Source organism: Rhinolophus ferrumequinum, chromosome 6 (assembly GCF_004115265.2).
Source record: "Rhinolophus ferrumequinum isolate MPI-CBG mRhiFer1 chromosome 6, mRhiFer1_v1.p, whole genome shotgun sequence".
NCBI classification, from domain to species: domain Eukaryota; kingdom Metazoa; phylum Chordata; class Mammalia; order Chiroptera; family Rhinolophidae; genus Rhinolophus; species Rhinolophus ferrumequinum.
In genome coordinates this window covers 37,942,813-37,960,163 of record NC_046289.1, presented here as the reverse complement: position 1 = coordinate 37,960,163, position 17,351 = coordinate 37,942,813, and the positions used below count along the sequence as shown (strand labels likewise).

Below are 17,351 nucleotides of genomic sequence, written 5' to 3'. Positions count from 1 at the left end.
ATCCCATCTTTAAGCTCAAAATCAGAAGCACCTGAAAGAAAACCCAGATGGAACTTGCTGTTTACTGGACCAATGGAAACGTTCCGTTCTCTTTCCTGTCTTCACAACACAGCCCCCTCTTAATTGTATTATTTACTTCACGTATTCACCTCCTGCATGTGGAGTCTCCTCACTCACTTGTAACTCCTGAAATGGCCCTAGCAAGGCCATGTCCCCAAATTAGTGAAATTAGTTGTTTGCATTTTGAAAAATTACATTTTGCCTAATTGACCCATTCCATTTCCTGTATGTTTATAAGGTTAAATTTCAAGAGTTTGCATAGCCCTGTACTTTCTTGGGATATTAGCTGTGAATATCACACAGAAATTTCCATTCAAACAACTACAGTTAAAGTCTACATACATGTTCTTTTACAAACATTAGAAAATAGATTGAGAACCTTGAAATGTCACCAGCAATGGTGAAAATTTGATAAATTTGACCACGGATAAATTTGACCCTTCTGTACTTTTTCTATGCAAACACAGGTGTCCATCACCATGCAAACTCTGGTTATAACAACTAAAGAGAATAGGTTTGGATAAATTTGTGGGGATAATTCTGATATCTCTTATATTAACCATTCACAACTCTTTATCCAAAACTCAAGAACCAGATAAATTTGGGTAACTGTATCTCTTATTATATGAATTCTCTATTCAAGCTTTCACTATCAGATGTTAGGAATTAAATAAATTCAGATAGGGAAAGATACTCATGAATGTGTGTATAATATGAGCATATTTTAAAGTGAAAATTGGGTAAGAAACCTACTATGTAGTTGCCTGCTCCCCCTCCCCCAACTTGACATGATTTGACCAGCCTTCTAAATCAATGTACGTGTGTGTATTTTAGTGGCTAAATATAATTTTATTCTATGATCGAATCAAAACTCCATTTCTAGATATTTGTTTCTCCCATTTTAAACAATGCTGAAATGAACATCCTTGCAGATATCTTGCAGAGTTGTCCAATGACACAACGATGGAGATTTCTAGGTCAAAAGACATATATGGATCAACAGAAGGGAAAGCCCCAAAATTACTCAGATATATGTAAAAACTTAACTTGTAAAAACCTGTGTTGGGGGCGTAATGGAGTAAGAATGGATTCTTCAATAAATGTTTCAGGGCACTGACTGGCCATTTGAAAAAAAATTGTTTATTTTGCATTGAAATAAAATCCTAAGACCTGCTCTGCCCAATATGGTAGCCACTGACCACACGTGGCTATTTAAATTTAAATTAATTAAAATTAAATAAAAAATTGAGTCCCTCCATTGTGTTAGCTATATTTTAAGTGCCCAATAGCCACATGTGACCAGGGGTTACCACATTGGATGGGACAGACATAGGACATTTCCATTATCTAGAGAAATCTCTAGAAGAATAAAACATTAACTTCCCTTCCTGCATAAAAAACAGGACCTGAAAAAGGCCAGAAAAATATATGGAAGTCAATATTTATATAATGTGCGTGGGGAATGCCTTCCTAAGCATGAAACCAAACATTGAAACCATAAAGAAAAAAAAACTGAATAGACTGACTATAGACACAAAAAAACTAAATTGGGTGAAAAAACCCCCCAAAACCCTACATTATAAAATCCAATTAACATTAATCTGGGAAAAAATATGTACAGTACAAAATGGTGAAAATACTTAAATACTAAAAGACAAATATCTTCACAGAATATTGGGCAAAAGACACAATAGGCAGTTTACATGCTTATGAAAAATTAGTATCACTAGTAAATCAGAGAAATGTAATTAAAACAAAACTTTTTTGCCAATCAATTTGGAAAATATAAAAAACATTAACACCCAGTGTTCGCTGGAGAAAGTGGCAACTTGGCACATCTCTAGAAGGAGGGAAAATTGGCACAGCCTTTTAGAAGGACAATTTGGTACTCATTTGTAACACTTAGAGGGAGGAGCAGCTCCCCACTACAGTTTTAGGGTAAGAGGATCCACATCAGCACAGCACGGGGCTTTCTCTGCGTGAGATCCGGGAAACACGAGCCTTTTAAGAGATGCCTCCAGAGCTAATGCTCAAGCTAATGGTCAAAAAATGTCTAATTTCCCTCTAAAAAGTTCTATCCATTTATTGGCAATGAGGAAAAGTACACAGGAACTACTTCGCTAGGTGTGTATAACAGGCTTTATCACTGCTGTGGCTTATTTTCTTTTCAATACACCTTAAAAAGAAGTTATAACAGTCTAGTGAACTGTAAAGTATCCTGTCAGTATCATGAAGCTGAATGTTTTTAATCCAAAAGTTGGCATTGTATGAATTGAACTCTGCAGCAAAGTATTTTGCATCTGCTATGTGTTTTAGAACATTAATGCTATCCTTCCTTGTTTTGCATATTGAATTCTCTGTCTGGTCAGGGGTGGGAGCAAGGGGGTCCTTTCCCATACCTTTTGGCTCCTGTGCAGACCATTTTCCCAGAGCTAAATATAAGGGCTGTTGTCCTGGGCTCTCGGATCCGCATTATGACAGCAGCAAACCTCTATACACAGAAGACAAAAGGACAATGAGCTTCTGCTAGAGTTAACACTGTGCCAGTTCAAAAGCTGAGCTGGACATGAAAACAGTGTTGAATAAACTGAGATTAGATGGGAAAACTAAAAAATGTCTGTGTCTGTTCTCCCCACATTAAGATTAACTAACAAAAAGGGTCATGATTCTAAAATGTACTTCTAAAATGTATTTAGAAAAAAGGTAAGAATAACAACAGTAAAGCTAAAATTTGAGTGCCTGTTATGTTTCAGGCCCTCTTCTAAGAGCTTTACAGGGTTTGTCTCATCTATTCTCATAACTCATAATTCTCAGGTGAGTCCATTATTATACCCATTTAGTGCACAGGGAAACTAAGTGGTTATTCAACTTCCCCCCCTTTCTTCCTCCTCGCCCCCCCACTCTGGCTCAAGCCGTTGTTTCTCAGTCTAGTTGTGTAGGACACAGGTCCCGGGCCATGCTGGTATTATGAGCCTTGCGCTCCAGCCGGTTGCAGGCCGCTCACAGCAGCTCTTGCTGGCTACTCACGCTGGCTACTGGCCATAACCCACCACAACTCACAGCAGCCCAGCTCCAGGGAGAGCTGTTGTTCACCATCTTAGCTGTAGAGGGCACAGCTCACTGGCCCATGTGGGAATCGAACCAGCGATCTGGGAGTTAGGAGCACGGAGCTCCAACCACCTGAGCTACGGGGCAGGCCCTCAACTTTCAACATTACAGGCAAAGTTGAGATTTAAAAACCACTACTAATCTGACTGTGCTTTTTACTTTGAAATACCTCCTTTTTCTTTCAAAGAACCTTTGGGGGAGAAAAATGTTACAGGAGAAAAATGTCAAGACTCTAGAATGTACTAAAAAGCAGCTAAAACATAGAATATATATCTCTATATAGAGATAGATATTTAGATAGATAGATAGATAGATAGATAGATAGGCATGCTGAAGATGAACGACAAAAAGTTGATTTTGCACAGTCGTTCTCAACGTGTGGTCCACAGATCAGCAGTACAGGCAAGTCTAGTGGTGCTGATGCAGGCGATGGCCGAGCACCACTGGCCTGCCACATGACATGTCACTCAATGACCTGCTTTTCCTACCTACTGGTCCTACACAGACAGTCCCTTCCCCTTCTCTCCTCCCCGCCTCTCCTCCCCCGCCCAATTAAGCTGGGAAGGAAACTGGTACGGGCACTACACAAGACTATAAGTTCCATGTGTAGTACTCCACAGGACCAAAAACTGACAATTTCAGATTTGAAGCGCTGGCAGATGGTAAAAGAGTCCGAACTACACAGAGTTGATCAGGTCCTAGTCAAGATTTCCAAGTGTTTACTAGAAAGATAGCACTCTCACCCGGTATTCATTTTGTTAAATTCTGATAGTAGCTTAAGTGCCAAGACACAATTTCTTTGGCTGTCAAGTCCAAGTTTGGACAGGTCCTATGCATTAAAATAAAAATGAAGGGAGAGCTGAGGATGGTGGAGAACAAAATATACTTAAAATGCAGATTGCTCAATAGTGTGGTCAACCATTGCAGCAGCCATAAGAATCTCATTGTTTTCATCCTCATCGTAGCCAGCTACATGAAATATAAAAAGGAAAGCTATCCAGCATTTGGGTAACATTCAGGTTACATTTGAATTCAGATGTCAGCAACAACACTACCACAGCAGCAAAAGCAAATAATCCATCAATAGTTGATGGCAAGGTCCTCAGGATCCCTACTAATATGGTCATTTTTTCAGTCTAACTCTATAAATCCTCTGCCCCCCAAGACACTGAACTTTTTCCCAGCAGGAACCAGGTCTTACTCATTTTTGTACTCCTATCTATGTACAGAGTCTGCCAAATTGTTAAATGTTGATCGAATTAACAAATCTATTTCCGAGGTAAACCAGCCATTGAAAATGGGATGCCTGGCTTTGGCAGGGACACGAGAAAGAATCGATTTTATTAAACTTTAAGGGGAAAAAATCCTGAATCTTACATTAGTAAGTAGAAGCTTGAACTTGACACTTTAAAAAATTTGGCTTTCTCAAAGAGAAATTATAACTAGGAAAATACATAAGTGCCAGCTAGGTGGGACAACATTTAGAAAAAATTATTTCCAGAAATATCATGGCAGTTTAGAAAGCTAGCATCCCCATCGTCAGGCTGAAAACAGTCACACAGAAACAATCTTTTGAATGAATGCAAGGGAAAGATCTTAACTTTTAGGAACTGCTCAATCACTGCTTTATTCAGCACAGAAAATGAGATTATTTAGAACTTCAAAACGGAGAATGAGGCAATTAGCCTTTTGACTTGCCAAAAGCTTTTTACACTCACGGCTTCTTTTTAAAAAATAAAAACAAAGGAATGAGTCAAAATCATGATCATATATAGGAAAGTAAATCTAAATAGAAGCTAATTGAAAGAAATACTGAGAAATCTTACCTTTGGGTTATATTCTGCATTTTTGGCATGCAAAGCTATTTTCTTAAGATCCAATTTACAGGCCAGGTTTGCAGTGGAAACTATATTCCTAGAGAAGTAAGTCAACTTAGAAAATTATATCAGATATAAAAAGTAACAAAGAATTAGAACACTAACTTCATAATTTCAAAGGTTGTAAATTAGTGACTTCCTAGGGGGAGGATTATTCTAAATGTGAAATACATAGTAACATGGTCCCTAGTAAAAATGTAAAAATCCCCAAATACTAAAATAGCTTTTCCTAAAATTTCATGACTAGCTGACTAAAATGAAATCTTCTAAATCTTTTTCAAAACTGTGTTTCAAAATAGAAAGCACAATTCCAAATCAATCTGCAAATCTAATTCAATTTTACGTCTTTATATTCTTTGGGTTTATCCAAGCACAACCACAATTTTCAGCAACTCAGTGCTTTGGTATAAACAATATAATCTTTCAAGAATGTAGATACCCTTAATCCCCGCTTAAGAGATTGAGAATTAGTGCTTCATTTTACCGATAACCAAACTGTCTAAAGGCACAGTCTATTAAGAACTGATAAAGAATGATGAAATCTGAAATTCTCTTCCCTACACTGTTATCCTGAAATTAGTTGTCATCACATTCAGGAATATGAAATGTGTACCCAGAAGGATCACTCATTAAAAACAAACAAAAAACAAAACCCGAAAAACCAACTTACTGGAGTTGAGGCACGATTCCAGAACATTCTGAAAGAGGGGTCATTGGTGTCATGGGAGTTATGGACGCCAGAGACAAGGAGTTTGATTTCTCAGAGGGATGGACTGAGTTAGCACCACCAGGGGGCAGAGGTGCATGGGACTCGGATGAACTGCTGCTGTGTAAGCCCAGGCCAACATCCTGTTGGCTGGATAATGGCAGCCTCCTCTGCAGACTTTGAGTTTTACAATTTTCTTCAATTTCATGCTTGCTTCTAATGACAGTCTGGTCTTTATTTTCTTGGGTAAGTTCATCTGGTAAGAAGCTAAGATCCACAGACGAGAAATCACCGGATGTTTCTTTGACTTCTTCAAGATGCGAATTAAATGCAGTCTCTGGGTTGCATGAATCAGATATGTACACATCCTCAGGCACAACTGGGCTGAGCAGGGGCAGCCCAGGTGGGATGAAGTCATCCTAGGCCGTTCCCAAAACAGAGAAACAGAACACAATGAACACAACAGCGTGTCCCATCAAAGGGATGTCGCCACGGCCGGCAGGCAATGTGTTGAGGATGCGGCAGTTCAAGACAGCTGATATTCATGCCCTGCGTCTCTCCACCAAGAATCACTGAAGTTCTATTAGAATGGTACGCGTTATAGCACGTGTAATAGCAACTGGAACGTACATCTGAACACGCAGAAAAAGCATTTCGCATAAAATGTTTGTCCCACGTTAGTTAGATCCATACTAAGTTGCCACTCGAAATCCAATTTTGTCATAGAGGCAATTGAGCCACCATGCTCTAACTTGTGAGTACTTTGAAGAGCACAGATTTACTGTACTCTTTAAATTGATTATAAACTTTAGCTGATTTAAAGTTCTTTCTTAGAATTTTAAATTCATATTTGAAATAGAATGGTACGTGAAGGAAGTTTAAGATACAGCTTGGGTGCTAACCAGGACTCCACTAAGAACTCATCGTTATTCCTTCCAGTCAAAAGAGAGATAAAGAAAGCCTTCTAATGACCCGAATTGTCAATTGGAAAAAGTTACTGAAATTTAAACGGCAAGAATAGTTTAAATCAATATATTGTATTTCCAGGCCAGGGAAGACTGCTCAACTTCCATTACCAGCAACTGAGGGAATGAGGTGTGTAATGAGGGTAGCAGCTAATGTAAAATTCATGGGCTTTCTTAGGGAAAAAATTGATTACTTTGGTACACATATTACCACCTGCTTTGTTCAAGTTGCAGGCTGAAATTCTAGATTTTGAGCACTGCTTGCAGGATAACCTCATCCCTTAGAAGATCTTACTTCTGACAACTGAATAGTCACAAATGCCTCTTAGTATCTTTGTTATCTTCTCGGTGGCAAAGCTACCTCAGCTAAGATAAAATGTCTGGCTTGGCGGTATTGAATTGCTCTGGTACTACAAGTCCAGCAGATGGCAGGGGTGACTAATTGTTCAAAGGAAACACTTAGTAGAAAGCAGTAATTCTCTTGAAATAGGATTTTTTTTGGCCTTACTTCACTGTTTTGGCCTTCATTACCCCCCATACCCCCATCCCCACCCCAAAGACTGGCCCTAATAAAAGTGAGACGGGGACAATGGCCCTGACTCCTCTCCATTGTTTCCTTGGCCTCTCCCGTCCTAGCTGGAAAGGCTTTCATCAGCCAATTAATTTACACTAAAGCACCAATATCTGCAACATCAGTGTCTCCCCGCCTTTTTCCCATTGTAGCATTTCAGCCAGAGGCAGGTCTCACCTAAGGAAACCAAACTTCAACAAGGAATTTAAGGCAATGGCAACAAGATATGGAAGAGGGATGTTTTATGGCGGTAGAACCTTGACAGCCTCCTTCCCAGTTTACCTATAGGAACACACTTCTGAGGATGTACTTACAGAATATTCATTGCATGCTTGACCTTATCTGAAGAAACTTTTTGATAAACGGTTTTTTGCAGAACATAACCCATCTTTCCCAGAACCTTTACTGCGTGGGCTCTCCTCTATGTTAAACGCTACTGGACTTCACTATTTTTGGACTTCACTCTTTTCATTATCTGTTTACGCTCCCTCCCCGCCTCCATCCCACCCCTGCCAATAAGTTGCTCTCTTGCTTTTCTTGTTTTGAAGACTCCTTCCTCTCTTTTCTACAATGCTTGACTCTAAAGATGTTTAAACAACCCACAACTTAAGAGTCACAAACGGAAAGAAGCCACAGGTGCCTCCAATTCACATAGTGGCTTCACACTAGACCATGTGCGAGCTCTGGTTGGCAAGCTTGGGCAAATTATTTCACCTCTCCAAGCTTCTATTTTTCAACTGAAAGACGGGGACAAAGAAGCCCACCGCTTAGGGTCGCTCGGAATTTAAGAGCTAAGGAAGGCAAAGCCCTTGCAGCGCACGACCTGGCAATGGAGCAGGGACGCCGGCCCCGACTCCGACAGTGCAGCAGCTTCCAGGCTCACCTGGGCGGCGCACTGGTTCAGGTAGAGCTGCAGGTACGTCTCTTCCTCCTCCATGCGCGGAGGTCCCACTCTTGGGTGGGGTGGGAGCAGATGGGGAAGCCTAGGCGGGTCGAGTTACTGCGGAGCCCGACGAGGCGCGCGGGGCTCACAAGCCATTTATCAGCCTCGCGGCTGCACGCGGCAAGGCGGGGCCTGGGTGCTGAGGGGTCGGGGCCTGGGTTTGGATGCGGCCGGCCCTCAACCTCCGCCCAGTTCGTGCTCCTGCAGACAGCGCGAGTAAATTAATAAGTCAGGGAGGGAGATGCAGAACTCCGCACCCGTCCACCTGTCACTAGAAAGAGGAGGGCTGGGGCTGGGGGTGGAGAGGGCAGAGGCTCCTGGCCATGGTGCAATCACAGCACTTGCCCACAGCTGAGAAGCAACTCAGGCTGCAAATCTGGAGATTGCCTTCACTTTTGCAAATGCGGTCCTTTCCTCCCGAAGGAGAGATCTCGGTGTTAGTAGTATAAAAAGTGAGTGGGATGGATACTGAGAAAATAAAGGATTTTTCTTTTAAGGGGTCCCCTCCCACCCCTTGTGTAGAGTCAGTAGAATTGGAGGCACCTAGTCAGATGTATTCCTTGTTATGTTATGTTATGATTGGTTTTTCTCCAATCGCAGAGACTTTAGTCTAAAGCCACATAGAAAGATTATGAGGCAGCTCACAGGAATTTCCTCTTTCTTGAAATCACTATTTTAATTTTCGGTGCCTCAGCTTTTGTAAGAACTTAAAAGTGCAGAATGGTTCTTTAAATATAATTGATATCTTTTAATGTAAGAGATTTCAAAATGTACATGGACACAAACATAAAATATACCTTTTCTACTAGGCTACATTGTCTGAGAGCAGGAATTTTGATTCCTTATCTTTGCACCTCTGTACCAAGCTCATAGCTGATCCATGAAACTTGATCAGTGAATGAAACTGTCCTCAGAATGGAGCGTGGGAAGCACATGATAGAGACAGAGACAGATCACGCTAAGAATCAGCTCACAATAAAAATCTTACTGAATTTCTAACCAAGAATGGGAAACATTTTGGTAAAGCTGGAATTTTATATAATGGTGTATAATGATTTGTGTTAAATGATATCGCCTACAAAAAGTATTTAGCACAGTACCTCCTAGTAGCTCAATATTAGCTCTTGGTTTTGTTATTAGACTGTTAGGGACTGAATTGTGTGTCCCCCCACCCCAATTTATCCTCTGAAGCCATAATTCAATATGACAGATGTCCTTATGAGAGAGAGAGAGAGAGAGAGAGAGAGAGAGAGAGAGAGAGAGAGAGAGATCCCAGGAATGCATATACAGAGGAAAAAGCCATGTAAGGACACAGTGAGAAGGTGGCCATCTGCAAGCTGAGGAGAAGAAGGGCGTCAGGAGAAACCAAAGCTGCTGATCTTGGACTTTTAGCCTCCAGAACTGTGAGAAAATAAATTTCTGTTGTTTAAGTCACTCAATCTGTGGTATTTTGCTATGGCATTTCTAGCAAACTAATACAAAGTAATAAAGTGTCTCATCTGTGGTAGGTGGAATTCTGAGATGAACTCCAAATTCCTGCCCCCTAATGCATATACATCTTCTCCCAGTTATTCAAATACCTAACCTATTTGCTACTGTGAAGGGATTCTGCAGAATTTAAGGTCCCAAGTCAGTCAACATTAAGAATGAGAGATAGGACCGGCCCGGTGGCTCAGGTGGTTAGAGCTCCATGCTCCTAACTCCAAAGGTTGCCGGTTCGATTCCCACATGGGCCAGTGGGCTCTCAACCACAAGGTTGCCAGTTTGATTCCTTGACTCCTGCAAGGCATGGTGGGCAGTGCCCCCTGCAACTAGAAACGGCAACTGGACCTGGAGCTGAGCTGCGCCCTCCACAACTAAGACTGAAAGGACAACAACTTGAAGCTGAACGGCACCCTCCACAACTAAGATTGAAGGACCACAGCTTGACTTGGAAAAAAGTCCTGAAAGTACACACTGTTCCCCAATAAACTCCTGTTCCCCTTCCCCAATAAAATCTTTGGAAAAAAAAATTGACATACACAATGCTTTAAAAAAAAAGAATGAGAGATAGATTATCCTGGGTGAACCTGGCCTAATCAGATGAGCCCTTAAAAGGAAATGGGCTCTTCCTTGGGAGGAAGATCCAAAGCTTGAGAAAGATTGACCATGAAGGAGATTCTTCGTTGCTGGCTTTGGAGCTAGATGGAGCCATGTTTCAAGGAGCCTGTAGGAGCTGAGAGTGACCCACATTTGATAACCAGCAAGGAATGGAGACCTCAGTCCTGTAACCACATAGAACTGAATTTGGCCAACAACCAAGAAAGGAGTCTCACAGAGGAGCCCAGCCTTGCCAATGCCTTCATTTCAGCCTTGTAAGCCCTGAGCAGAGAAATCGGTCATGCCATGCCCAAACTTCTGACCTATAGAACTGTGAGCTTATAAATAGGTATTGCTTTAAACGACCAAACGTTGGTAATTTGTTACTCAGAAATAGACAATAAATGTAAAATAAATTATGAATAAATAGGGACACAGGTTTGCAGTGATCTACAGTGCAAGTGATAAAGCAAATGAATAATATGTTAACAACAAGCAAATTTGGGTAAAGGGTACATGATGTTCCTTATGCTACTTTGATTTTTGTAACTTTTTCTAAGTTTGAAACTATTTCCAAATAAAATGTTTCAAAATAAGAGCTACAGATTTTGTGGATGTTTTCAGTTGTATTGGTGAGAGTTAATTTATCCAAAATCTTAAATTGTTCTGAGAATCAAAGATTTGATATGGTTTGAATGATTAATAATTAATTGCCAGCATTCACTGAACTCTTACGATGTGCCAAGCACTGTTCTGGGTGTTTCATATATATGAACACATTTAAACATCACAACAACCCTGTGAGATATGTATTCTTTTATCTCCATTTTACAGTTGAGGATACTGAGGCACAGAGACATTAGTAACTTGTCCCAGGTCACACAGCTCCTTTTCAGAGTATTTGCCTCTAAAACCACATGCTGTGTATTGTCTCCCATCGAAGTCTATATATGCCATTTCAAATTAGAAGTTTGTTTTCATTTTAACTGTGCTTGTTAATCAGTTTTGATTCTGATTTTCTTACTTTTTTTCTTTTTTGCTTTGGAATTTGTAATATTTTGTACTTTGGCAAAAACAAACCAAAAATCCCCACTTTATCCAAAAATTGTAATTCATTGTTTCTTAATTTACTACTGTAAAGATTAAATGAGTTGAATAGAAGTATATGTAAACTTTTACCAAATACTTTGCACATATCAAGTATTGTTTTTTATGTCTTTAAAAGAGTATTGTCAATGGTTATGAATACTCTTTAACAGATGTCAACTTTGGAAAATAGGCCTTTACTCCTATTTTAAGAGACTCTGTCTCTCATCATAGACAATACTAAAATGAACCCACATCCCACATTACATATAAATTACATTTAACTAAGAGTTGAATTGCTTGTGACTACTTTTGTCACATTTTGTCACAAATTGACTAATTTCCGTTTTGGAATTTAACAAATTTTTGAAGCCAGGAGATGTTTCTCAGCTTTCAAACAATTTTATTGGCCCTTGAAAAGTTCATAGGCCCTAGGTACGGGGCCTCGGCCTCTAAAATGCAATCAGGCCAATGTTGGGGCGGGAAATTCTCTCCCAAGAAAAGCTGATATGGAACTTCAGTGTTGAAAGAATGTCAGGAAATATTGTTTCACTAGGGGGCGCTCTCTACCCTCCATGAAGGGAATGTCTTTTGGTTTGGAGAGCAAAGAGCTTTTAGAGCGAGTACAAAGGAGTCCACGCATCCCTATGGTATTAAAATAAAAAGTGGGTACTGCTCTGTGGCAAAAGATCAGGGGGTTCTTCCAAAACTGCGTAGGATTTACCAATCAATACAAATATATTTGTACATATTTACACAAGGAGATTCAAATTATGGTGGCCAAACCCACCGACAGTGCTTATAGAGTAACCATTCATATCACCTTAACTGGTGTTTCATGTGCGGGGCAATTTTGTTCCCTAGGAAAAACCTGAAAAGCAAGAATTAGTGTAAATGTGATAAGGTTCCTTGAGGCCATGTTAGGAGAGAACATTTTTTAATCTGGTGACAAGTTTTCGAGATGCAGCCTTCTCTTTCTCTTAGGAACCATGGACACTCATTGTGATTAATCTCCACATTGAGCTGTCAGTTTCCTGACAGGGATGTTACACACAAGATTATGGAGGTGGCTTTGAGCATTGCTTGAAGGTCTTGTCTAGGTCAAAATATGATGAATTCTTGTCCTTTCAGTTACTATTTGAAATAAAAATATCCCATAACTCATCTCCCTGTTTTAGTGACTGTGGAGCACAAACGTCAGCATCTGGGAAGGAGCCTGTGTAATGGCCTCATCAAGGAGGCACAGAAGCACTGTGGAAAATAACCTTTTTAGTTGCTATAGCCTTGGCTCGCCAATCTCAGTCCATTGAAAATCTGGAATGGATTGTACACCTGAAATCTATGTAATTTTACTAACAATTTTCACCCCAATAAATTAAAAAAAGAAAGAAAGAAAGAAAATCTTGAATGGTGATGGTGTCACCTTGCCTCTCTAGTAATGCTACCACTTTCCTTCTCAGGTGGTACTATACCCTGGATGTAAAGAAGGCTTGCTGTGTTTTAATTTTCCCAGGAAAAAGGCTCAATTTCATGTAAAGTTAAAGACAAGTGAAAATTTCCCAAGTTCCCTTTTCTCTTTATAACTTAACTCCTATCATTTTCTCTCTGTATAGACATCTACCATTAGCGAGTTTCGACAACAAAGAATACGTTATTCTTAAAAGCATATTATAAATAATAGGAAGTGTTATTTATGAGCATAGTTTTGGCCGTTGTTACATGGAAACGGAACCAATCCATTCGCACTGATTCTGGGCAGGAGAGAGCTGCTTTGACATTTCCCAAAGTAAACACATCCAGGAAGTCTGATCTCAGTGACAGCTACCTGCTCCCCACCACACACACCAGACTAGGTTTTGCAATATTTGCTTGGGAAAGTACATAGGAGGATTTCACCTTGTGTCTGTTCACTGAACTCCACTTTGTACACACCTTGCTAAAATATGAATCTTTGTACATGCCTGCACTTGCGTGCTATATAATTAGAGTCAAGTTGGGAGTGACTCTCCAACGTCTTTCCTCCCCAAGAATTAACATTCAAAAATTTAATTCTGATAGACATTCTCTGGAGAAACTCAAAACATGTTTACATTTATTATGCAAAATCAACTAAATTTACAGCTGTTTACCCATCTGTGAAGGGTCTGCTTCAATGTTTCCAACCTGGAAAATATAAGAAGAGGACTATAATTTTCCTTCATTACTTTGATATCAAGTGTACCTCATTTCTGCAGTAGTGGAGAGAGAAGACCTGCCTTTCCCACTGTGTGGATACAGATAGGAGGCAGGGGAGTACAGTGGTTACGAGCTAGAGTGTGGGAGTTAGATCTCAGTTTGAATAGTTGCTTAATTGCGCAAAAGGATTGTGATTTTAGGCAAGTTATTTCATATCTGTACGCCTTAACTTTCTCCCTGGTGAAATGGAGCTAATCATAGGTCTGACCTAGAACTGTGGTGAGGGTCACACGAGATAATCCATCGCACACTTAGTACAGTGCCTGGCACAGTGGCCAGTCAGGGGTGGTGGGCTTGCTAGGAGTATCATATGCAGCCAGGTGGGAATGACTACCAGCCCTCACTTCTAATAGTGAAAGTCTTTTAGAAAATTTTAGAGTATTTTAAAACAAAAGACAGAATCATCCATCAAGAGCCTTGGCCCTTCAGAAGGCAACTTTACAAAATAGCCCATGGGATTACGTAGGGAGAAGTGATGGTGTATATAGAGAAGAAGCAGCAATACCACTAAAGGCTTCCACAACTCCTGAGAGGCACTTGAGGGAGCAAGCTTTGGGAGGGGGCTAAGAGAGTGGCACACCTACCCAGCTCCTGACAGAAGGCTCCCTAGGGCCACTGAGTCACTCTTCCCCTAAACCAGTGCTAAGTCAGTGCTAAGAGGTACAACGGGAATAATAAGATATAATTACCATGATGACAAATCCACAAAGGATGTTCTTCATGAAAATGAATTTTCCTTTGGATATGCTATACTTACTCAGAAGGGCCACTGAGTGGCAAATCTCCAAGTTGTGATTCTTGTGAGTCAAAGGGATTCACTGTTGGCAGAAATATCTTAGGAGTGACTAAGAAGAGACTTTCCACCTTTGGAGAAGACCTGAGCACGGCGCTGTGATGGAGAGTTGGATAGAGCGCTCACTCTCTTCATAGCGTTTCCCAACATGTCTCTGTGTTGCCTATTTTATTTCAAGACAATTTATGTGTCATTTTCCCCCTCACGTGGTCGCTCATCATCCATGACTCTGCAAGATACTCCTTAGATACCACAGAGGATTCAGAGATGCCTGTCATTAAGGCTCTGGAGATGAGATTTAGGGTGGACCCTAAATCTGAGGACAGGTGACCTCATAAGAAAAAGGCAGAAGGAGAGTTGAGAAACAGACACACAGAAAGAAGAAGGCCATGTGAAGACACAGGCAGACGTTGGCGGACCGAAATCATGGAATGACAGGATTATTTGCAGGCATCAGAAGCTAGGAGAGAGGTGCGGAACAAATTCTCCCTCCAAGCCTTCTGAAAGAAGCAACATTGGTGATAACTTGATTTTGGACATGTGGGTTCCAGGACTGTGAGAGGATAAGTCTTTGTTGTTTTAAGTCATCCAAGTAATTGTAATTTATTATGGCAGCCCTGGGAAACGTGAGCAAAGGGTACGTGAGAATATCTGGGAAGCAACACCTCAAGCAAAGACACTGAAATGGGAAAAATACAGACGCCTGAGGGTGTGGCTGAAGCACAAGGATCCTGCAAGGGAACAAACTGCTGAAGACGGGGCTCATACATCGAGGGCTTTGAATGTCAGGTTAGGAAATCTGTATTGTATTTGATGAGCCGTGAGGAACTTGATGAGCATTGTATATTTAGAAAAGTAAGTGACCCTGAGCTGGCAGGAGGTAATATGGGCCTGAGGTAGAGCAAGGGCAGTGAGAATGAAGAGAAGGAACAGAGGGAAAGTGTCTGATAGGAATCCGAGACTTGGCAATCGATAGATTCTCAATCTGACTTGCTAAGTAGCTTGATTCATATTTTACCTGGTATTGTTGATGTGTCTTTGTCTTCTGGGCTGCATAACACCCACACTTAAAATGAGCTACCTTAAGTCTTCTGGCTGCCTGTCAAGTTGAATTATTAACTTGTTCTGGCTTCCTGGTAGGCAAGCTGTGTTCTACGTTGAGGCTTTTACTGATCTTAGGGGTGTTTCTTTTGCCTTCCCTGCCCCTGTTCCTCCAGCGTGAGCTAAACCCTTGGAAATTGTTTCAGAGCCCTCAGTCACCTCTTCCTGGCTCTCGTCCTGCCGGAGCCGGGCACAGGAGGCAGGGTTTCAGAGCTGCTGGGCTGGCTGGCCTCACTCCAGCATCCTATTATAGGTCTTATTGTAACATTTGATGCTAAATGTGATGTAGAGGTGGCATGGATCAAGCTGTGGCATCTGGAACAGATGCAGATCTTACAGCCATGGCAGACGTTGCACGTTGCCAATGCCCTGGAGACCTTTAGTGTGGTCTGAGGCTTCAAGCCTCATTAGCATCACGTTCCTTTGGTTAGTATCTCAAAAATCACACCAACTCTCTTGATCTGGCTTTATAATATGAGACCATTGGGAGGAAAGGAAGAGGAGCCAGTGTTTACCCAGGGCTTAGTCATGCCAGTGATGATGTGAAGCGCTTCGCCTGTGTTACCTCACTTCATCTTCACGGCAGAGCTGCGAGGGAAGTGCCATTATCCTCATTTTACCGGTGAGGAAATTGAAGCTCACAGCAATTAGGTCATAAGGTGAGTGGTGCTGCCAGGATTCAACCTTGGGACTTTCCCAACTATCACACCACCTCCTACATAGGAGATTTTTTTTTTTTCAGTGCTACTAAGGTGGTAGAATTCAGCTTTTGGCATAGATGCAGGATTTGCCTAGTGCATGCTGGTTTTTGACTTCGTGCCATGATTTCGTGTGAACATTTCTCCTCTGGTCCCTCCTGGAGGCCAAGCGCTGACCTAGAACTTCCCAGACATCAGTTTCAAGAACATTTGAGGACTTTCCAGGCTGATGAACTTGTGCTCTTTCCCAAAGGAACAAAAATATGTTCTGGCATCAGGTTGAAGTTTGCGGTTTCCCAGTTGTATCTCTGTGTTTGGTTGTGTTGGAAAGAGTGACTACAATGGATCCTCTTATGTAGTAGCCTTGATCTCTACACTGGTTTGGAGGAAGGAAATGGCTTTGACAGTATCACGACTGGTGCTGTCCGCAAAACTTGTGAGGTTAGGGCCTTTGTTCACACTTTCTAGTTTCCTACTCCAGGCCAATATCCTTAGGACCCCAAGCCCGCTGTCCTACCAGCCTTTGTTCATGCTGCTTTTGCCCCACCTTTCTCCTGCTCAATCCCAGAAGAATGTACTTCTCCTTTCTTTCTACAGTTCCAATACTGAACTTCCTTCATGGCTCAGCCTGAACTCACTTCCTGCAGGAAGCCTCTCCTGATTGGCTTTCCTTTGCTGAATTCCTATAGCCCATTGGCTTATTGGGGTTTTTCCCCAACTCTCTTTCGGCTTCTGGGTCTGTGCATTATCTCTTTAATTGATTGTAGCCTCTTTGAGTAAGGGCTCTGGTCTTACCCATGGTGCCTTGGCAGAGTACTGTGCATCCAACAAGGGTGTTAATTAGTGACTGAGTCTGTAAATTGCAGATACATTTCTAGAACATAGATTTCCTTGCCAAATCTGCCTTGCTTTCCCCACTGTGTTTAGAATAAAGTACAAATTCCTGAGCATGAAATTAAAATTTAAAAAGCAAAAACAATAACAAAATATAAAACCTCTTCATCGTTAGTTTCCAAACTACACTTCCAGGATCGGAGAAAGCACTAAGTTATCATTGCTCCTGCAGTTCCGGGAAATATCTTTTCTGGATTCTCTGTCCCTGGAAATTCTTCCTAGCCTTCAGATGCAG

The 17,351-nt window shown here is 41.2% G+C and overlaps 1 protein-coding gene across 1 annotated transcript in view; it reads right to left on the bottom strand.

Moving 5' to 3' along the window:
- TBPL2 (TATA-box binding protein like 2) overlaps window positions 1-16,139 on the bottom strand; it is a 30,968-nt gene extending 14,829 nt beyond the window's left edge. Inside the window, exons 1-5 of the mRNA XM_033107612.1 lie at window positions 16,090-16,139; window positions 8,171-8,270; window positions 5,716-6,170; window positions 4,995-5,082; window positions 2,460-2,551 (exon numbers count right to left, since the gene is read on the bottom strand). Of these exons, the coding sequence (XP_032963503.1) occupies window positions 2,460-2,551; window positions 4,995-5,082; window positions 5,716-6,170; window positions 8,171-8,270; window positions 16,090-16,139 (785 nt within the window). The remainder of the gene's footprint in view (window positions 1-2,459; window positions 2,552-4,994; window positions 5,083-5,715; window positions 6,171-8,170; window positions 8,271-16,089) is intronic.
- Window positions 16,140-17,351: the final 1,212 nt, after the last annotated feature.